The 23,773-nt window shown below is 44.9% G+C and overlaps 1 protein-coding gene across 1 annotated transcript in view; it reads left to right on the top strand.

Annotated features, from left to right (window-relative positions):
* LOC129705008 (neuropilin and tolloid-like protein 2) overlaps positions 1–22,070 on the top strand; it is a 50,575-nt gene extending 28,505 nt beyond the window's left edge. The window contains exons 8-10 of the mRNA XM_055648383.1: positions 2,059–2,287; positions 9,123–9,236; positions 20,455–22,070. Of these exons, the coding sequence (XP_055504358.1) occupies positions 2,059–2,287; positions 9,123–9,236; positions 20,455–21,038 (927 nt within the window). The 3' untranslated portion in view covers positions 21,039–22,070. The remainder of the gene's footprint in view (positions 1–2,058; positions 2,288–9,122; positions 9,237–20,454) is intronic.
* The last annotated feature ends 1,703 nt before the right edge of the window (positions 22,071–23,773 follow it).

Genomic DNA, 23,773 nt, shown 5'->3' with positions numbered 1-23,773 from the left:
GGGTCAAATGGCCTCTACTCCTGCATCTATTGTCTATTGTCCATTGACTTTATTCAATGCATTGTTTCACTATGAAATCTAAATGCTTAATATTTACGAGGTTGTTGCCAGAACTGGAGGGTCTGAACTATAGGGAGCGGTTGAGTAGGGTGGGACTTCCTTGGAGCATAGGGGGATGAGTGGTGATCTTATAGAGGTGTACATAATCATGAGGGGAATAGATCGGGTAAATGCACAGAGTCTCTTGCCCAGAGTAGGTGAGTCGAAGACCAGGGGACATAGGTTTAAGATGGGGGGGAAAAGATTTAATAGAAATCTGAGTGGTAACTTTTTCACACAAAGGTCGGTGGGTGTATAGAAACATAGAAACATAGAAACATAGAAATTAGGTGCAGGAGTAGGCCATTCGGCCCTTCGAGCCTGCACCGCCATTCAATATGATCATGGCTGATCATCCAACTCAGTATCCTGTACCTGCCTTCTCTCCATACCACCTGATCCCCTTAGCCACAAGGGCCACATCTAACTCCCTCTTAAATATAGCCAATGAACTGGCATCAACTACCCTCTGTGGCAGAGAGTTCCAGAGATTCACCACTCTCTGTGTGAAAAAAGTTCTTCTCATCTCGGTTTTAAAGGATTTTCCCCTTATCCTTAAGCTGTGACCCCTTGTCCTGGACTTCCCCAACATCGGGAACAATCTTCCTGCATCTAGCCTGTCCAATCCCTTAAGAATTTTGTAAGTTTCTATAAGATCCCCTCTCAATCTCCTAAATTCTAGAGAGTATAAACCAAGTATGGAACAAGCTGCCAGAGGAGGTAGTTGAGGCTGGGACTATCCCAACGCTCACGATACAGGTGGAAAATAGACGGGTACGTGGACAGGACAGGTTTGGAGAGATAAACACAGGCTGGTGGGACCAGTGCAGCTGGGACGTGTTGGGCGGTGTGGGCAAGTTGGGCCGAAGGGCCTGTTTCCACACTGTATCACTCTATGACTCCGTGCTGTTTGATTTGATAGTTCAGCCTTACTGTGGCATGATGCCGATGGTCCAAGCCACGCAGACACGTGTCGTTGTTGAGAGGGAGAGAAAGACCATCCATGACTGTAGACAAAAAGTGCTGGAGAAACTCAGCGGGTGCAGCAGCATCTATGGAGCGAAGGAAATAGGCGACGTTTCGATCACCCATTCACACTCTCTACACACAAGGGGCAATTTGCAGAGGGCAATTAACCTGCAAACCGACACGGATTTGGGATGTGATCGGAAACCCAAGCACCCGGAGGAGAACTGAAATCACAGTTAGAGCATGCAAACTCCACACATGGAGCACCCGAGGTCCATGTGGATTGTTGCAGGCAGTTAACCATATAACAACCATATAACAATTACAGCACGGAAACAAGACATCTCGGCCCTACAAGTCCGTGCCGAATGACTTTTTTTCCCTTAGTCCCATCTGCCTGCACTCATACCATAACCCTCCATTCCCTTCTCATCCATATGCCTATCCCAACGTATGCCTATCCCAAGTTAAGAGTTGGCCTTCCATCATGTTTGGTGCAGACATTGTGGGCTAAAGAGTTTTACTGTTTAAGAAGGAACTGCAGATGCCGGAAAATCGAAGGTGGGCAAAAGTGCTGGAGAAACTCAGCGGGTGCAGCAGCATCTATGGAGCAAAGGAAATTTCCTTCATCCTTTGGGCTTTGGCCCAAAACGTTGCCTATTTCCTTCATCCTTTGGGCTTTGGCCCAAAACGTTGCCTATTTCCTTCATCCTTTGGGCTTTGGCCCAAAACGTTGCCTATTTCCTTCACCCTTTGGGTTTTGGCCCGAAACGTTGCCCATCTCCTTCGCTCCATAGATGCTGCTGCACCCTGCTGAGTTTCTCCAGCAATTTTGCCTACCTTCGATTTTTCCAGCATCTGCAGTTCCTTCTTAAAAGACCATCCGTGACCGAACGGCGGAGTAGACATGACGGGCCGAATGGCCTCATTCTGCTCCTGGAACTCACGAACTCATGATTTGAAATTTCAACATCTTTTCCCCCACGCTAGATTTATTTGCGCTTCATTGACTATCAAATGGACCACTCCAATGAATGCAAGAGGAACTTTGTGGCCGTCTATGATGGGAGCAGCGCCATTGAAAACCTCAAGGCAAAGTTTTGCAGCACTGTAGCAAACGACGTGATGTTACAGACCGGCGTGGGTGTGGTCCGGATGTGGGCGGACGAGGGCAGTCGGAGAAGTCGGTTCACCATGCTGTTTACTTCATTTTTGGATCGTAAGTAAACAAAACTTCCAATTCTGACTTCATTTATTGCTAGATGACTGCAGAAATAAGTTTCAGTTTAGAGATGCTGCATGGAAACAGACCCTTTGGCCCATCGAGTCCACACTGACCAGCGATCCCTGCACACTAATGCTATCCTACAAACACTAGTGACACTTTACACCAAATCTGAGGAAGGACATTATTGCCATAGAGGGAGTGCAGAGACAGTTCACCAGACTGATTCCTGGGATGTCAGGACTGTCTTATGAAGAAAGACTGGATAGACTTGGTTTATACTCTCTAGAATTTAGGAGATTGAGAGGGGATCTTATAGAAACTTACAAATTCTTAGGGGGTTGGACAGGCTAGATGCAGGAAGATTGTTCCCGATGTTGGGGAAGTCCAGGACAAGGGGTCACAGCTTAAGGATAAGGGGGAAATCCTTTAAAACTGAAATGAGAATAACTTTTTTCACACAGAGAGTGGTGAATCTCTGGAACTGTCTGCCACAGAGGGTGGTCGAGGCCAGTTTATTGGCTATATTTAAGAGGGAGTTAGATGTGGCCCTTGTGGCTAAAGGGATCAGAGGGTATGGAGAGAAGGCAGGTACGGGATACTGAGTTGGATGATCAGCCATGATCATATTGAATGGCGGTGCAGGCTCGAAGGGCCGAATGGCCTACTCCTGCACCTAATTTCTATGTTTCTATGTTTCCATGTTTTCTATGTTTTACACCTAGGCCGAAGTCAATAGACACTAGGTGCAGGAGGAGGCCATTCGCCCTTTCGAGCCAGCACCGCCATTCACTGTGATCATGGCTGATCATTCCCAATCAGTACCCCGTTCCTGCCTTCTCCCCATATCCCCTGACTCCGCTATTTTTAAGAGCTCTCTCTTGATTGTTCCTTCTCTCCAGAGATGCTGCCTGACTCCAACTTTCTTGTGTCTATCAAGAATTAAGTTTGCTACTTGAAGTAGCCCTTGCTTTCTCTCTCTCTCTCTCCATCCCCTCCCCTTCCCCAGTTCTCCCGCCAGTCTTGCTGTCTCCGACGACATTCTATCTCCGTCCCACCCCCTCCCCAGACATCAGTCTGAAGAAGGGTCTCGACTCGAAACGTCACCCGTTCCTTCTCTCCAGAGATGCTGCCTGTCCCGCTGAGTTACTCCAGCATCTCTTGTGTCTACCTTCAAGAATCAAGTGTTTCATTCCTGGACTGGACTCTGGACTCTGGTCCTGTCCACGGGGGGGGGGGGGGGGGGGGGGGATGGAGGAGGACGGCCAAAATTTTTTGTGCCTTCCACCACAATGATGAATGCTGTGGTGGATGTTTGTCCTGTTTATGCATTTTATTATTTTGTTAACCCATCTTTATGCGTTGTATGAAACTGATTTTTAAATTATGTAAAGCACTTTGGGGTCAATGAAAATTGACTACAAATGTGCTATATAAATAAACTTATTATTATTATTATTATTATTATTATTCTCATATGTACCGACAATGGAACTGAAATTCTCACTTCCAGCAACATTCCAAGCCAGTAAACAACATGGACACAGATAATATATAATAAGCAAAAATTCAATAAATTCAAAAACGCAATTCGAGTTCAAAAAACCAGACCTTCATGCAACCAAAGAGACTCATAGTTGAGGTTGGCGTTTGTCATGTTGCTGAGCCTGATAGTTGTTTGGATGAAGTTGTTCCTCAACCTCCACCTAAGAAAGACTCCTTTTTTTAAAAAAATCAAAAATAATTTACTTAATTGTGATATAAAATAAATATTTACAAACCCAAACCGTGCTAACACACCCCACCACCGCAATACAAAATCACCACATTTTCTAGGGCACTAAATTTTCAAATAACTATAATACCATCCTTATTGATGATGCATTCCACCCCTGTGCTTTGTTGCCGAGTGAAATGGGAGCGTGTCCAGGGTGCGGGTGTCTTGGTAATATTGGCGGCCTTTATGAGGCAGCATCTCCTGTAGATCACTTCGATGGTGGGGATGTTTTTATGGAAATGCTCAATACTTGTTGTGACCCTCCAAAAAGAATAAATAGAAAACAATGGCATGCTTAATAACTCATTGATTGATTGATTGACATGCTAGAGGCAGGAAACATGTTCCCGATGTTGGGGGAGTCCAGGTTAATTCCCGGGATGGCGGGACTGTCATATGCTGAGAGAATGGAGCGGCTGGGCTTGTACACTCTGGAGTTTAGAAGGATGAGAGGGGTTCTTAATGAAACATGTAAGATTATTAAGGGTTTGGGCACGCTAGAGGCAGGAAACATGTTCCCGATGTTGGGGGAGTCCAGAACCAGGGGCCACACAGTTTAAGAATAAAGGGTAAGCCATTTTGGAACGGAGTCGAGGAAACACTTTTTCTCACAGAGAGTGGTGAGTCTGTGGAATTCTCTGCCTCAGAGGGCGGTGGAGGCCGGTTCTCTGGATACTTTCAAGAGAGAGCTAGATAGGGCTCTTAAAATAGCGGAGTCAGTGGATATGGGGAGAAGGCAGGAACGGGGTACTGATTGGGGATGATCAGCCATGTGGTGAATCTCTGGAACTCTCTGCCACGGAGGGTAGTTGAGGCCACACAGTTCATTGGCTATATTTAAGAGGGAGTTAGATGTGACCCTTGTGGCTAAGGGGATCAGGGGGTATGGAGAGAAGGCAGGTACGGGATACTGAGTTGGATGATCAGCCATGATCATATTGAATGGCGGTGCAGGCTCGAAGGGCCGAATGGCCTACTCCTGCACCCACCTATTGTCTATTGTTCTACAGTATATTAACCCACTTTCCCATCCACCCCCTACACACTAGGCGTAAATTACAGAGGGCCAATGGACCTACAACCCCCCCCCCCCCACGCGGTCACAGGGAGAACGTGCAAACTCCACACAGGCAGAACCCAAGGTCGGGATGGAACAGGGTCTCTTTCTCTGTGAGGCAGCAACTCCACCACAGTGCCATTCAGTTGTTACACCACCTCTTTAACGTAGTTTAAACACAGAAGAATTCGTACTTTAATAAGAAATTTCATTAGAAATAAAGGGCACATCCGACCCTGTGAACCTTTTTCATGTAACGTTCATGTCGCATGTATTTTAAAACAGACCTCGAGACAATAAAGCCATGAATTATGCATCGCAGGCGGCAGATGCCTGCAGATAACACTTGTATTTTTAGCTCTGTCAACTTCCCACCTGCAGAGTAATCAACAGTTCCCGATAGTTTGACACTTACACTGACATCATGTCTAAGCATTCAAAATTAAAGCAATTGACTCACACACCCAACCCCTGAAAAGTTCACCGTGAAAAAATGGGATCTCAATGCACAAAATGTCCAGCCTTGTATAAAATTAAACGGCCCATCACTTTATCATCATTTCACTGTTTTCTGACTCATTTCTTCCATTTCAGATTGATCAACGGTTCAAAGATTCAACAGTACATTATTATAGAGTCAGAGAGTGATACAGCATGAAAACAGGCCCTTCGGCCCAAATTTCCCATACCGACCGACATGTCCGATCTGCACTAGTCCCACCTGCCTGCATTTGGTCCATATCCCTCCAAACCTGTCCTATCCATGTACCTGTCTAATTGTTTCTTAAACGTTGCGATAGCCCCAGCCTCAACTATCTCCTCTGGCAGCTTGTTCCGTACACCCACCACACTTTGTGTGAAAAAGTTACCCGTTAGGTCTTTATTCTCTGGAGCGCATTAAGGGACAGAAGTTTAGGGGTAACAAGGGGGGACTTCTTTACTGATAGAGGACTTTAAAATGATGAGATTTAAAAGACAGAGTTGATGTGGACAAGCTTTTCCCTTTGACCTAATAGGGAAGATTCAAAATAAAAGAGTTATGGACATACTGACTTCAGAATTAAGGGACATAACAAAGAAGCTTTATCGAGGGGTCAAAAAGCCATGAGGGGGAACTTTTTTTACTAGAGATTCTGAAACAAATATAAAATAATCTTGTGGAATGAAAGCATTAGTTGGTTACCCAATTGTAGCTAATTTCAAAGTGGTGGACATCAGGTTCATAAATGATTATCATTTTTTAGCCCAAAAATAAATTGGATAGGCATATGGATGAGAAGGGAATGGAGGGTTATAGGGTATGGAAGGTGCAGGTCAGGTGGGACTAAGTCAATTTAAATCGGGGGAAAAAACGCGTTGTTCGTTCACACGGACTTGTAGGGCCGAGATAAAGGCCCTGTTTCCGTGCTGTAATTGTTATATGGTTGTATGGTTATATCCCTTTTAAACCTTGTCGCCTTCATCTTAAATCCATGTCCTATTTCCACTTGTCGCATGTAACTTGGTACAGTGACATTGCTTTTTTGCGTTCAGTTCAGGAGTAATCTTAAGGGCCTGTCCCACTAACGCAACATTTTCGGTGACTTGAAAATTCAGTGGCGACCAGGCGACCAGAAAGACGAGGAGAGCTTTCACGACATGTCGCGGGGGGTCGCCAGGGGGGGGGCATGTCTCCAGGGTGTCGCCTGTATGGTCGTGAGAGGTCACCTAGTCACCCAAAGAGTCCAAGTGTCTTTCTGGTTGCCGCTGAATTTCCAACGTGTTGAACATTTTCGGCGACCTATGACGGGTGCTGGCAGTCGGGGAAAATGTCACGTAAGTGGGACGGGCTCTTAAGACAGTAGGTTACACTGAGGCAGCGCACAGGAGTCGCCATGTTCCCAGGAACATCTTGTACCCTTCATGTTGTACAGGGTCTTGGTGAGACCACACCTGGAGTATTGCGTACAGTTTTGGTCTCCAAATCTGAGGAGGGACATTATTGCCATAGAGAGAGTGCAGAGAAGGTTCACCAGACTGATTCCTGGGATGTCAGGACTGTCTTATGAAGAAAGACTGGATAGACTTGGTTTATACTCTCTAGAATTTAGGAGATTGAGGAGGGGATCTTATAGAAACTTACAAAATTCTTAAGGGGTTGGACAGGCTAGATGCAGGAAGATTGTTCCCGATGTTGGGGAACTCCAGGACAAGGGGTCACAGCTTAAGGATAAGGGGGAAATCCTTTAAAACCAAGATGAGAAGAACTTTTTTCACGCAGAGAGTGGTGAATCTCTGGAACTCTCTGCCACAGAGGGTAGTCGAGGCCAGTTCATTGGCTATATTTAAGAGGGAGTTAGATGTGGCTAAGGGGATCAGAGGGTATGGAGAGAAGGCAGGTACGGGATACTGAGTTGGATGATCAGCCATGATCATATTGAATGGCGGTGCAGGCTCGAAGGGCCGAATGGCCTACTGCTGCACCTAATTTCTATGTTTCTATTTTTCTATGTTCAGAGTTGTTCAAAATCTCAGAGTCTTAACTTGGCCTTTTGTGTTAATTGAAGAGGTATAACTGAGTGGCACGGTGGCGCAGCGGTAGAGTTGCTGCCTCTCTGCGCCGGTGACCCGGGTTCGATCCTGACTACGGGCGCTGTCTGTACGGAGTTTGTACGTTCTCCCCGTGACCCGCGTGGGTTTTCTCCGGGTGCTCCAGTTTCCTCCCACACTCCAAAGACGTGCAGGTTTGTAGGCTAAGTGGCGTGGCATAAGTTTAAATTGTCCCTAGTGTGTGTGTAGGGTGGTGTTTAAATCTGCGGGGATCGCAGGTCGGTGCGAACAAGGTGGGCCGAAGGGCCTGTTTCTGCGCTGTATCTCTAAACTTAACTACACCAAACTAGTTTCCAAAGCCAATGAATGCATAAAATCGCGATTCAATTGGCCTTTGTAACATTGCCCTTTAGTATGGAAGGAGTGGATGAGAAAAGAGGATAACATAGAACTAGTGTCCGATTGTCGGCATGGACTTGGTGGGCCGAAGGGCCTGTATCCATGCTGTGTCTTTGAATCAATCATTCGTTAAAATGCCAAGCGACCATTGATAAACCCAGCAAGGTTTCATGAATGTAGACAAAAATGCTGGAGAAACTCAGCGGGTGCAGCAGCATCTATGGAGCGAAGGAAATCGGTAACGTTTCGGGCCGAAACCCTTTGGGTTTCGGCCCGAAACGTTGCCTATTTCCTTTACTAATTCCTTCGGGTTTCGGCCCAAAACCATATAACCATATAACCATATAACAATTACAGCACGGAAACAGGCCATCTCGACCCTTCTAGTCCGTGCCGAACACATAATCTCCCCTAGTCCCATATACCTGCGCTCAGACCATAATCCTCCATTCCCTTCCCATCCATATAACTATCCAATTTATTTTTAAATGATAAAAACGAACCTGCCTCCACCACTTCCACTGGAAGCTCATTCCACACAGCTACCACTCTCTGAGTAAAGAAGTTCCCCCTCATGTTACCTCAAAACTTCAGTCCCTTAATTCTCATGTCATGTCCCCTTGTTTGAATCTTCCCTACTCTCAGTGGGAAAAACGTTGCCTATTTTGCCCCTTCGGGTGTCAGCCCGAAACGTCACCTATTTCCTTCGCTCCATAGATGCTGCTGCACCCGCTGAGTTTCTCCAGCATTTTTGTCTACCTTCGATTTTCCAGCATCTGCAGTTCCTTCTTGAACACAAGGTTTCATGAATGCATTGGGTTTGTGGAGGAGACTGTGTTAGCGCCGTGGCTATGAATCATGACACACTCTGGGCAATTGACCCAAGCGGACTGATGAACTCACAAAGACGTGACCTTCCGAAAGTGGCCATTTGCTGTGTGTTGTTGCTGCTGCTGTTCACGGTTAAATGGCCACGTACAAAAGCAACGCCACGTCTCCTGCACTGGCATTTTGAACAGTCAATTGCTGTGCTGTAATTTATAGTGACACTAACCTTTGTCTCACAGCTCCCTGCCAAGGCAACACGTTCTTTTGCCACAGTAACATGTGCATCAACAATTCTTTGGTCTGTAATGGAGTCCAGAACTGTGTGTACCCATGGGATGAAAATCATTGTAAAGGTAACGTTATTTCCCTCTGTCTGTATCGCTGTTTGTGAGTAAACAATGTCCTCACTTCATCAGACTTTACAAAGGCCATTTCTCTCTGACAATTATATTTATGCATTAAACCAGTATATTTATCTTGCTCGAACAATCCTTTAAGTGCTTAGCCGTATAGATTTGAACCAGTTTTGATACTTCCCCACGCGGCTATAAGGAAATCTGATTTAATAACTCATTTTATTTCTTAATGAAATCTGAAAAGTTCATTTCACAGTAAGAATATGATGAAGTGTTACAGTAAAAATGAGCATGACGTATGAATTACTTAAGGTATGATATAGCATTTATTGAATAATATTATATTAGAAACATAGAAATTAGGTGCAGGAGTAGGCCATTCGGCCCTTTGAGCCTGCACCGCCATTCAATATGACCATGGCTGATCACCCAACTCAGTACCCCGTACCTGCCTTCTCTCCATACCCTCTGATCCCCTTAGCCACAAGGGCCACATCTAACTCCCTCTTAAATATAGCCAATGAACTGGCCTCAACTACCTTCTGTGGCAGAGAGTTCCAGAGATTCACCACTCTCTGTGTGAAAAGAGCTCTTCTCATCTCGGTTTTAAAGGATTTCCCCCTTATCCTTAAGCTGTGACCCCTTGTCCTGGACTTCCCCAACATTGGGAACAATCTTCCTGCATCTAGCCTGTCCAAACCCCTTAAGAATTTTGTAAGTTTCTATAAGATCCCCTCTCAATCTCCTAAATTCTAGAGAGAGTATAACCAATCCCAGGAAGTCTATCCAGTCTTTCAATTCATAAGACAGTCCTGACTAATCCCTTAAGGGGGAATCAGCCTGAGTGATTCGAAACCTTCTCGTGCACTCGAGAAATCTCTCTTCACGAGCTTTCGTTTAGTTTAAAGATGTAGCGTAAGGAAGCTGGTACCCGCTACGTACATTCTACATGCTTCCACGAGTTTGATTTATTTAAACTCCCAGCTCTTGAATGAGTCCACGCCGACCACATCGATCAGTAAATTTCCATCATCTGCTTTGATCTATCCTTTGCACACCCTACATGCCCTTTGTACCATTCCAAATCACGTGTTTCCCTCTCCCCTGTCTCTCAGTCTGAACAAGGGTCTTGACCCACAATGTCACCCATTCCTTTTCTCCAGAGATGCTGACTGACCCGCTGAGTTACTCCGGCACTTTGGTTTTTTTTTTGTAAAGCAGCATCTGCAGTTCCTTGTGTCTACTCCAAGATGGTCCTTGCTGAAGTGCAATGGTTGACTTATAGGGTCATGGAGACATACAACATGGAAACAGGCCCTTCGGCCCAACTTGTCCATGCCCTCTAAGGTGCCCCATCTACACTAATCCCACCTGTCCACGTTTGGCCCATGCATCTGTAATTCTTTCCCATCTATGTACGTGTCCAAGTGTCTTTTAAATGTTGTAATAATAGCTGTCTCGTCTTTAGTTTAGAGATGTAGCGTGGAAACTGGCCCTTCGGCCCACCGAGTCCACGCCGACCAGCGATCACCCGTACACTAGTTCTATCCGACACACTGGGGGCATTATTCAAAATCAAATGAAACTACAAACCTGCATGTCTTTGGAGTGTGGGTGGGGGTGGGGGGGAATCGGAGCAACCGGAAAAGACTCGTGCAGTCAAAGGGAGAACGTACAAACTCCGTACAGACAGCACCCATAGTCGGGATCAAACCCGTGTCTCTGCATGGCAGCGACTCTACTCAAGTCAAGCCAAGTTTATTTGTCACATACACACACGAGATGTGCAGTGAAATGAAAGTGGCGATGCTCGCGACTAAACAAACAACAAAACAGAATGGAACAGAATCACATATTCACATATTACATATTTGTGGGAGGGAAGAAAAAGGAAGAAACAGCAATTTAAAAAGACACCACACAACAGTAAATTGGTACAGTAACGTTAGTCCCTGGTGAGATAGGAGTTTACAGTCCGAATGGCCTCTGGGAAGAAACTCCTTCTCATCCTCTCCGTCTTCACCGCATGGCAACGGAGGCGTTTGCCTGACCGTAGCAGCTGGAACAGTCCGTTGCTGGGGTGGAAGGGGTCTCTCATGATCTTGTTGGCTCTGGAGTTGCACCTCCTGATGTATAGTTCCTGCAGGGGGGTGAGTGAAGTTCCCATAGTGCATTCGGCCGAACGCACTACTCTCTGCAGAGCCTTCTTGTCCTGGGCAGAGCAATTCCCAAACCAAATCGTGATGTTTCCGGATAAGATGCTTTCCACAGCCGCTGAGTAGAAGCACTGGAGGATCCTCAGAGACACTCTGAATGTCCTCAATTGCCTGAGGTGGTAAAGGCGCTGCCTTGCCTTACTCACCAGTGCAGCAGCGTGTGATGTCCATGTACAGTTGGGATCAAACCTGGGTCTCTGGCGCTGTAAGGCAGCAACTCTACCGCTGCGCCACCGTGCCACCCACACTGTGCCTTGCAATTGTTGCATTGTTAGCGGCGCAGCAGTGTATTTAACAAATATGAAATGCTTCCTTGTCTCCACGGGGGGGGGGGGGAATATTAGCTCATCATCTGACAGGTTGTGCCAAGACATTCAATTCCAAAACAAATCTGCTCTGTGCTGAGAGATCTAATTATTAACTGCATGAACTATTGCTTGCTAATGGACACTAGGTACATGGTGGACCGCTGCCAGGGACTGTACTGAGAGCATTCATTCAAAGTTGCTGAAATTGTTCTCCCGGTCCCGAAAGACCATTTGAGTCGATGTTTCATAAGGTGGACGAAAGTGCTGGAGAAACTCAGCGGGTGCAGCAGCGTCTATGGAGCGAAGGAAATAGGCAATGTTTCTCTAGCACCCTGTGAAACGTCACCTATCCATGTTCTCCACAAATGCTGCCTGACCCGCTGAGGTATGGTGCAGCAGCATCTATGGAGCTAAGGAAATAGGCAACGTTTTGGGCCGAAACCCAGAAGGGTTTCGGCCCGAAACGTTGCCTATTTCCTTAGCTCCATAGATGCTGCTGCACCCGCTGAGTTACTCCGGCACTCTGTGAAACGTCACCTATCCATGTTCTCCACAGATGCTGCCTGACCCGCTGAGTTACTCCAGCACTCTGTGAAACGTCACCTATTCCATGTTCTCCACAGATGCTGCCTGACCCACTGAGTTACTCCGGCACTCTGTGAAACGTCACCTATCCATGTTCTCCACAGATGCTGCCTGACCCACTGAGTTACTCCAGCACTCTGTGAAACGTCACCTATCCATGTTCTCCACAGATGCTGCCTGACCCGCTGAGTTACTCCTTCATATTTAATCCCTCTTAGTTCCTCCCTGAATTCCAAACAAGCTTCTCCACTACAATAATTCCTGCGTAGGAAGGAACAGCAGATGCAGCTTTAGACTGAAGGTAGACACAAAATGCTGGAGTAACTCAGCGGGACAGGCAGCATCTCTGGAGAGAAGGAATGGGTGACGTTTCGGCTCGAGACTGAAGTCTGAAAGAAGGGTCTCAACCCGAAACGTCACCCATTCCTTCTCTCCACAATGGTTGGTGCGTTGCCTGTACGGACTTGCCAACAAGCATTTATATTCTGCACTCGCCCATCATCCCCTGTACTCTTATCATGTTCTTGTGATTTATTAAATAATTAAGGTCGGTGCAGACCTTGGTGTGAGTCATGCCAATTTAAGTGTGGACCGGCTGAGAGAGCTGTGAGTTCATCACTAAGGATGTGAAGCCTGATCATCATTTTGAAAGAGCTCAGGAAATGTACAGCAGAGCACTGATAATGCTTGGCCAACTCCATTATTCCACATTACTTCGATTTTCTAAAGCCTCGTTTATAAACCGGGGCAGTGCAGATGTGTGAGTGGATCAGGACTAATTGCTTTTCATGCTGCTTCCGATAATGGATGCGAATTTTCTCCAAAGAACGGTCACTATTTGCTGTCAGTCTGTGAGTATTCCACAGTTTTACGGCTGATTCATAAAACTGATCAATGTTGATTCGTCATTGATAAAGTATAGAAACGCGTCATTTTAGAAAAAAGCATGAAAAGAGATTTATCTATTTTTATTCTTTATTTCGAACAGAATAAAAGAATAAAAAGCAAGTGTGAAACAGCATAAAAAAACCAAAAAATAAATATATATAACGTGTCATAAACAATATCTATATATAAAAATAAAATCGTATGTGTCTGAGAAGGAGCAGGATGAAGCCAAAGCTTATTATTAAAACTCTTTGCGATTTTCACCGAGGACTCTATATTGAATAGTGAGTAAAAGAAGAGCCTTTCTTTTTTTTAATCAACTATAGTGGAATTAAGTGGAAGTTAACCGTGTATATTAAGTGAATCCATGTTTAATTTAACCACTTGAGTGGCACACTTTATTGTAACATTAATGGAGTTAGAATGGCTTTTAACTGCAACACTAGAGCTGAGAGACTGAGCCACACGTTCTACATTTGTAGATTGAATATTGAACGTTTTCTGGGTCAGTGCTGGCAGATAAAGTGGGTCATAAGTGATGGGAGCAGAATTAGGCCATTCGGCCCATCAAGTCTACTCCACCATTCAATCACGGCTGATCTTTAGAATTAAGAGACAGAAGTTTAGGGGTAACATGAGGGGGAACTTCTTTACTCAGAGAATGGTAGCGGTGTGGAATGAGCTTCCAGTGGAAGTGGTGGAGGCAGGTTCGTTGGTATCATTTAAAAATAAATTGGATAGGCATATGGATGAGAAGGGAATGGAGGGTTATGGTATGAGTGCAGGCAGGTGGGACTAACAGGCACAGACTTGTAGGGCCGAGATGGCCTGTTTCCGTGCTGTAATTGTTATATGGTTATCTATCTCTCCCTCCTAACCCCATTCTCCTGCCTTCTCCCCATAACCCCTGACACCCGTACTAATCAAGAATCTATCTACCTCTGCCTTAGAGATATCCAATGACTTGGCCTCTACAGCCGTCTGTGGCAAAGAATTCCACAGATTCACCGCCCTCTGGCTAAAGAAATTCCTCCCCATCTCCTTCCTAAAAGAACATCCTTTAATTCTGTGGCTGTGGCCTCTAGTCTTAGAATCTCCCATGGGAGTGGAAACATAGAAACATAGAAAAATAGGTGCAGGAGTAGGCCATTCGGCCCTTCGAGTCTGCACCGCCATTCGATATGATCATGGCTGACCATCCAACTCAGTATCCTGTACCTGCCTTCTCTCCATACACCCTGATCCCTTTAGCCACAAGGGCCACATCTAACTCCCTCTTAAATATAGCCAATGAACTGGCCTCTACTAACTCTACACATCCACACTATCCAAGCCTGTCACTATTCCAAGCGTTTCAATGAGGCCCACCCTAAAGTGGATATACTGGATGGATGTATGATGCACTTCTTAAAGAGTTTGCCTGGTTTTGATCCAAATATCATAAAGTCAGGCCAAAAGCAGGTGAATGCGCTCAGTTCATGAGCTGAGATTGTCACGGTAACAGCGTGCATAGTAACACTACACGCAGTAAACGTTTAGCCCGGTTTAGTTTGCTTTAGAGAGACAGCGCAGAAACAGGCCCTTCGGCCCACCGAGCCTGCGCCGACCAGCGATCCCCGCATGTCAATACACTACCCTACACACCAGGGACAATTTACACCTACACCACCAGAACCTACAAACATAGGATAGAAATTGCAGGAGTAGGCCATTCGGCCCTACGAGCCTGCACCGCCATTCAATATGATCATGGCCTCCAACTCAGTAACCTGCCTTCTCTCCATACCCCCTGATCCCCTTAGCCACAAGGGCCACATCTAACTCCCTCTTAAATATAGCCAATGAACTGGCCTCAATACCCTCTGTGGCAGAGAGTTCCAGAGATTCACCACTCCGAGTGTGGGAGTAAACCGAAGATCTCGGAGAAAACCCACGCAGGTCACGGGGAGAACGTACAAAGTCCGTACAGACAGCGTCCGTAGTCAGGATCGAACCGGGATCTCTGGCGCTGCGAGCGTTGTGACTTCAGTTTGGTTTATTGTTGTCACATGCGCTGAGGTAGAGTGGAACGCTTTTTTTTTAACCTGCTATCCAGTCAAAGGAAAGAGTTTCCATATTATAATCAGACCACCCACACTGTACAGATACAGCATAAAGGATACAACTATGTTGCCCTCTGCCTGGACGTGGTCAATATCCCTCGATTCCCTGTACCTGTGGCAGATGAGTGGACAAAGGCCTGAGGTGAAAAGGAGGCAAAAAGGTGTCGGATAAAGAGAGAAGCGGCAGAAATTGTAAATATTTCCAGGCTGCTAATGTTTTCACCTTGGGATTCTTGCACTTTGCCGAAAAGAAAATACCTGTTAAACATCGCCGCCTTGTTTGTTTGTTTGTTTTTTTTTCACAATAGACTTTATTCAGGTAATAAATATCTACGATACGTGAACCGTGTGAAAAATTCATCCAACATTTTCGGAGGCTGCACAAATTGTTCAATACAGTCATAGAAACATAGAAATTAGGTGCAGGAGTAGGCCATTCGGCCCTTCGAGCCTGCACCGCCATTCAATATGATCATGGCTGATCATCCAACTCAGTATCCTATACCTGCCTTCTCTCCATACCCTCTGATCCCCTTTAGCCACAAGGGCCACATCTAACTCCCTCTTAAATATAGCCAATGAACTGGCCTCGACTACCCTCTGCGGCAGAGAGTTCCAGAGATTCGCCACTCTCTGTGTGAACAGTCTATATACATTGCTCAAATTTCACCAATCTGTCCCCCACCCTTGTCCCCCACTCATGTGGCCCCCTGGCGTGGGATACCTTCCCTTATTTTGAGGGGTGTCTCCACCATACCGTGCCCCCCATGTCCAGCAGCAGAAGGACCCTAGACTGTGGACCTCCCCCACAGAGCCTTGGCGTTGGCTGCACCGAGCTTCAGTGCATCCCTCAGCACTGAAATACTCCTGCAGTCTGCAGCGGGCCAGTTGGCAACATTCCCTGGTATTGTTTGTTTCCTCTGACAGCCCATTCCAGGCACCCGCCACTCTCTGTGTAAAGAACCTGCCCCGCACACCTGCTTTAAACTTCCCCCCCCCCCCCCCCCCCTCTCACCCTAAAGCCATGCCCTCTTGTTCGTAACATTTGATTCAATGACGAATGTAAAATCGAATGTGTGCAATGAAGGGGGATTTTCTGGTTGGTGCATGGGAAGCAATGTCAAATGGAAAAATCCTGCTGCAGAATATTTTGTACAGAAACTAGCAATGTGACCCAATGATCCATGCTCCACACCAATCTAATCCTTCACTTAGAGTCATAGAGTTATACAGCATGGAAACAGGCCCTTCAGCCCAACTCATCCACCCGACCAAGATGCCCCATCCAAGAAGGTCTGATAAAGGCTCTCAACCCAAAACTCAACCCATTCCTTCTCTCCAGAGATGCTGCCTGGCCCACTGCATCTTTGGTTTAAACCAGCATCTGCAGTTCCTCCTCCACATGCCCCATCTACACTAGTCCCATTTATATATACGTTATATATACATATACACGTATATATGTATATATGTATGTAGCGCCGTAGAATTTGTGCACCTATTCCCCCCCCCCATCCCTTCTGTTTTGTTTTTCTGTTTCTTGTTTTTTTGGTAAAATTGTATGTATGCACTGAGTACGAGCAGCTTTCAGTTTCACTTTACATGTATAGTGACAATAAATGGCATATCATATATGATCAGATATCATCATTTGCCTGCACTTCAGGTCCATATCCTTTTTTTTTTTTTTTTTTTTTTTTAATTTTATTAGAAGTTAATACAGTACAAAACAGTACAGTGGAACCTAATTTTAGGTGCCAACTATGTCATACCGTAATCCATTCTATGTACATCCTCTAGTTTTATGTTTTGAGAAGGGAAGCAAGACAAGAAAAAGAAAACAATTGAAAGGGGAAAAAGAGGAAAAATTGATGGTAGAGAATAGAAAAACGTGAAGTGTGTATATATTAAAAAAAAAAAGAAAAAAGTGGAAAGTAGAAATAGGAGAGAAGGCCCCTTAAAAGAAAAATTTTCAAATCTGTATTCGGAGATGTAGATTTATCCGCGGCATGAACTGAAATCAGCAATCTTTACGGCACCACTTTTTTTATTTTTTTTTATTTCAAAATAGACTTTATTCAATTGATAAATATATACAATTCATGAACCATTCGAACGAAAAATTCATCCGACATTTTCGGAGACTATACAAATTTTTTTCCGTACAATATCGTTACATTTGTCAAATTCCACCAAACCTGTCCCCCACCCGTGCCACTCTGTGGACCCTGTCCAAGTAATAAATATACACAATGTGCGCACAGTTCGAAAATTCCATCCGACATTTTTGTAGGCTATAAATTGTTCAATGCAGTTTATGTCTTTACAATTCCACAAAAATTTACGGCACCGCTGCATCACATGATTGTAATTGTAATTGTAATTGTAAATCTTTATTGTCATTTCCTGAGTATTCGCATACTCAGAGGAAACAAAAAAACGTTTCTCAACCAGTGTCCGTACGTTTTTCGTTACAAAATAAATAGCAATTAAAATTAAAAATACAGTCATGAACAATTTAACCCTCTAATAACATTCAATAACATTCAACAGCCGTTCCGACCGGCAGCGGCACAACAGTGGCTCTGCTGCAGTGTGGGGGGTTTGTGCGCGATACTTGGCAGGGGGGAAAGTTCATTTAACAGTCTTATAGCCTGTGGGAAGAAGCTGAGGAGCATCCTGCTGGTTTTGCAGCTGATGCTCCTGTACCTCTTCCCAGATGGGAGGATGGTGAAAAAGTCATGTGATGGGTGGTAAGGGTCTTTGATGATGGAGATGGCTCTGTTGATGCATCTCTTCTTGTATATGTCCAGCAGGAAGGGGAGTGGAGTCCAAACAGTCCATGAAAGGAGACCAACTCCTTAAGAATTGGTCATATTTATCTATTAGTCGCAGTCTCATTTCTTCAAGGAGTGCTATGTCCATCATATTCCGAATCCACATTTTAACAGTTGGTATGGTTGTATTTTTCCAAAATTTAAGTATCAATTTCTTTCCAATTATTAACCCATAATTTAAAAAAACATTTTGGTCTTTATTTAAATTGATATCTTCTACTATTATTCCAAATATAATCCATTCCGTTTTAGGTTCTATTGTGGACTTAAAAAGCTTTGTAAATATATCAAATATATCGCTCCAAAATTTATTCAACTTTGTACATCCTACAAATGAATGTGTTATATTAGCGTTTTGAAACAAACATTTATCGCATCTGGGAGAGATGTTTGGATAAAATTTATTCAACCTCGTTTTTGAATAATATAGTCTATGTAATAATTTGAATTGAATTAAATTATGTCTTGCATTAATAGAACAATTATGTGTGTTCATCAGATACTTTTCCCATCTATCCTTCGAGATCTTTATCATTGGCTCATGTTCCCAATCTTCTCTTAGTGCTTCTGTTGAGGGTAATTCTCTATTTAATATCACCCATATCCTTCTAAACCTTCCCTATCTATATACCCGCTCAAATGTCTTTTGTATGGTACCTACATTTGGAAGTTTATTTCATATACCCGCCACCCTCTGTGTGAAAAAGTTGCCCCTGAGATTCCTAATGTAATGTTTCCCCTCTCATTTTAAACCTATGCTGTATCTATAAAATAATATTCAAATATACCGCACTGTATCTCTAAACTAAACTGAATTTGGACATGCTAGAGGCAGGAAACATGTTCCCGATGTTGGGGGAGTCCAGAACCAGGGGCCACACAGTTTAAGAATAAGGAGTAAGCCATTTAGAACGGAGATGAGGAAACACTTTTTCACACAGAGAGTGGTGAGTCTGTGGAATTCTCTGCCTCAGAGAGTGGTGGAGGCAGGTTCTCTGGATGCTTTCAAGAGAGAGCTAGATAGGGCATTTAAAGATAGAAGAGTCAGGGGATATGGGGAGAAGGCAGGAACGGGGTACTGATTGTGGATGATCAGCCATGATCACATTGAATGGCGGTGCTGACTCAAAGGGCCGAATGGCCTACTCCTGCACCTATTGTCTATTGTCGAAACTAAACTAAACTAAATTATTCCCTCTAGTTCTTAACTTTCCTACCCCGAGAAAAAGATTGTGTATTAACCCTATCTATGCCTCTCATGATTTAATACACTTCTATAAGATAATTCCTCAGCCTTCAGTGCTCCAAGGAATAAAGCCATGTATATACGGAATGGTACCATTCGGCGCTGCCGTTTCGGCACCTCCGTTTCGGGGTGTTAGACTTAGGGTTAGGGTATGGGTTCACATAGAAACATAGAAAATAGGTGCTGGAGTAGGCCATTCGGCCCTCCGAGCCTGCACCGCCATTCAATATGATCATGGCTGATCATCCAACTCAGTGTCCTGTACCTGCCTTCTCTCCATACCCCCTGATCCCTTTAGCCACATCTAACTCCCTCCTAAATCTCGCCAATGAACTGGCCTCAACTACCTTCTGTGGCAGAGAATTCCACAGATTCACCACTCTCTGTGTAAAAAATGATTTTCTCATCTCGGTCCTACAAGATTTCCCCCTTATCCTTAAACTATGACCCCTTGTTCTGGACTTCCCCAACATCGGGAACAATCTTCCTGCATCTAGCCTGTCCAACCCCTTAAGAATTTTGTAAGTTTCTATAAGATCCCCCCTCAATCTTCTAAATTCTAGCGTGTACAAGCCGAGTCTATCAAGTCTTTCTTCATATGAAAGTCCTGCCATCCCAGGAATCAGTCTGGTGAACCTTCTCCGTACTCCCTCTATGGCAAGAATGTCTAGGGTTAGGGTTAGGGTTAGGGTGCCACAGCGGTGGGCCAGTGGAAACCAATTTCCAAATGTGTTAACATAAAGCTGATCTCACTTGCAATACCCTTGGCATAGGAACTTCTTGCAGAGGGTGATGAATCTCTGGAATTCACTATCCCGGAGTATTGTGACACATGGAACACTTGTATTTATCTCGAGGTATTTACAGAGGTTAGGGTTATGGTTAGGGTTCTGATGAGTACAGATATTATAAACGGAAGCGTCGAAACAGCGAAAAGTACCCACCCCTGTGTATAATGTAGGAGCTATTTGTCACGCTGGGAGTGAATAGTAGCAATTTCTCGGTGGTTGATGGTTTCCCCTGTATTTTACAGAAAAGAAAACGCCTGGCCTCTTCCAGCAGATCACCAAGACTCACGGGACAGTGATCGGCATTTCAGCTGGAGTCGTCCTAGTCCTTCTCGTCATCTCTGTCCTGGTCCAAGTCAAACAGCCTCGCAAGAAAGTTTTAGCCCGCAAAGCCACGTTGAACAAGTCGGGATTCCAGGAGGTTTTTGACCCTCCCCACTACGAGCTTTTCTCGCTGAGGGACAAAGAGATCACCGCGGACTTGGCCGACTTGTCCGAAGACTTTGAGAACTACCATAAACTGCGGCGGTCGTCGTCCAGCGCCTCGCGGTGCATCCACGACCACCACTGCGGGTCACAGCCACCGAACATCAGGCAGAGCAGGACTAATTTAAGCTCCATGGATCTGCCGTTCCGCAACGACTTCTCTCAGCCTCAGCCGATGAAGACCTTCAACAGCACCTTCAAGAAAAGCTGCTTCACGTTAAAACACTCGCAGGACAGTCCAGAGCGGGTCATAGAAGACAGAGTGATGGAGGAGATCCCTTCTGACATCTATGTGCGGGGAAGAAATGACACTGTTCAGCGTTCAATGTCCATTGACTTTTAAAACTGAAACTGCTGCGCCGTTACTGAGCACTTTCTTTTCGGGTTTGTTTCTTCCTCTTTGAAAAATGCTGCTTCGACACCTTGACATCCCGGGCCACGTTTTAATATTATCAGCTCACTGACAAACGTGGTGCTGGTTAAAGTGGGACTGCACTCACCTAAACCTCAACTGCCAACAAAAACACTTCTCCATAACAAACTTTTAATTGTGTTCTGAAGCTTGTTGGTGTCGTGTCTGCTTTACGATTACTTACTGTAAATAAATGAGCTGCAGATTTAATTTTCTGATCAGGCCACTAACTGCCCCCAGTTTATTGCAGGGAAGTGTTTCAACTGAAGTAGTAAACACCGATGCATTAGCATCAACAGCATTGCAATAGCATCAAGATTTCTTTCAAATAGTCCTTTTTGTTACTTAAAAAGGAAACAATAATATTTTTGATCCTGCTAGTCTATGGATTGGAATGGCAACATATTCTATTTGTTATTGCTTGGATTTTTTCTTCCAACAAGTTAATCAACCATGTTGTTTAGATCATTTAAATCAAGTGAATGAAGTTATCATCAGTGAACTGACGGAATTGTGTATTTGCCAGTTCAAATAAAAAGCTTGTTGAAATGTAACAGGATATCTTTGCATATACTATTGACACATTATTTGCAAAATGTCATACTTCAATAGGCCATTCTCACGTTGCGAGTTGACACAAGAGGTAACCCGAGTTAAGGGCTCGTGGTTGTGTACGATATACCAAGTGAAAGGTCAAGAGGTTAACCGAGTTCCCACGGGTAGACGGCAGTTTCCCGTTTACTTGTCATTTCTGCGATCTGACGTTTTCGTCTCCCGAGTTAACCAGTTCCTGTCCCATTAATCTTGAGCGAACATTGTCTCCTGACGTGTTGTAAAACCATCACGTGGTACAAATGATGTGACATATTTTCTTCACACACTAGAAAATCCTCCCTTGGTTGAATTGGCTCATTTGGAGACATGTCTGCAATAAAGCTTTTCGAGTCCAGGACGATGGTGTTTTTTATTCAAGTGCTGTATGCAGCAGCCGTTTGTGTGATTCGAGGACGCTTGCGTGAAGGCAGAAGGATGAGATTAATTAAAAGGAGAATTAAGAGGAAGTCTCACTGGGTGAAGCCCATCTTTCAAAGGAGATCTCTATTTGGACAATATGCAAAGCTGCTTAATGTGCTGTGCAAAGAGGATAAATCTGCTTTTAAAAATGTTGTCAGAATTTCACCTGAGCTACCGGGGAGGCAATCTGCAGATTTCCTTGATCACCATTTCCCTGCTCCAAGGAGCCCACAGGCAGTGTTGACTTCTCCTGTGGCATCTCCTGCTGCCTCTCTACCTGCCTCTCGTGCTGCGTCTCCTCCTCCTCCTGCATGACAAAAACCTTATTGCCATGTTTTGTTCCCTTTCTTTGGACTTTTCTTGGAGCCATCTCTACAAGTCTTCCTCTTAAAAAGATTCTCCAGCAATCAGGTGAAACGCCCTCGATGGACCCACGTGGTGATGTTGAAACCGCCTCTTTTTACTCACCTTTTGTTCCCCTCTGTCCAGTTGCCGGGATCACCGTGCCCAAGACTTCCCACGGTAGACTCAAGAGTCACTCAGGTTAACGCGCGGGCCACTACATTATTAAAATGTTTCAATTCTTAACCACAAGAGTAAAATTGACGCGTGGAAAATTTCAAACATGTTTGATTTTTGGCAAGAGTAGACAAGTTACACAAGTACCTGCCGTTAGCGCCACGATGCACTACATAGACACATAGACATAGAAACATAGAAATTAGGTGCAGGAGTAGGCCATTCGGCCCTTCGAGCCTGCACCGCCATTCAATATGATCATGGCTGATCATCCAACTCAGTATCCCGTACCTGCCTTCTCTCCATACCCCCTGATCCCCTTAGCCACAAGGGCCACATCTAACTCCCTCTTAAATATAGCCAATGAACTGTGGCCTCAACTACCCTCTGCGGCAGAGAGTTCCAGAGATTCACCACTCTCTGTGTGAAAAAAGTTCTTATCATCTCGGTTTTAAAGGATTTCCCCCTTATCCTTAAGCTGTGACCCCTTGTCCTGGACTTCCCTAACATCGGGAACAATCTTCCTGCATCTAGCCTGTCCAACCCCTTAAGAATTTTGTACGTTTCTATAAGATCCCCTCTCAATCTCCTAAATTCTAGAGAGTATAAACCAAGTCTATCCAGTCTTTCTTCATAAGACAGTCCTGACATCCCAGGAATCAGTCTGGTGAACCTTCTCTGCACTCCCTCTATGGCAATAATGTCCTTCCTCAGATTTGGAGACCAAAACTGCACGCAATACTCCTGGTGTGGTCTCACCAAGACCCTGTACAACTGCAGTAGAGCCTCCCTGCTCCTATACTCAAATCCTTTTGCTACGTTGCGTCCACGAATGCCGTACGCTAATTGTATGTTATTACCACGAGGCTTAACTCGGGTTACCTCTTGTGTCAACTCGCAACGTGAGAATGGCCTTTAACCGTCATGGAGTGGAGATATATTTCAAGAGTATTCTATCGCAGCTGCAATGGGCAAGTAGACACTAAATGCTGGAGTAACTCAGCAGGTCAGGGAGCATCTCTGGAGACATAGATGTGTGATGTTTTGGGTCAGGACCCTTCCTTAGACTGGTGGTATTGGGGAGACCCAGAAGCAAGAAAGGGGGGAACTGCATTTGGGTGCCTCTTTCACGG

The sequence above is a fragment of the Leucoraja erinacea genome, chromosome 17, assembly GCF_028641065.1.
Source record: "Leucoraja erinacea ecotype New England chromosome 17, Leri_hhj_1, whole genome shotgun sequence".
NCBI lineage: Eukaryota > Metazoa > Chordata > Chondrichthyes > Rajiformes > Rajidae > Leucoraja > Leucoraja erinaceus.
Note: the sequence above shows the minus strand (reverse complement) of the source record. Positions and strands in the feature narration are given on the sequence as shown.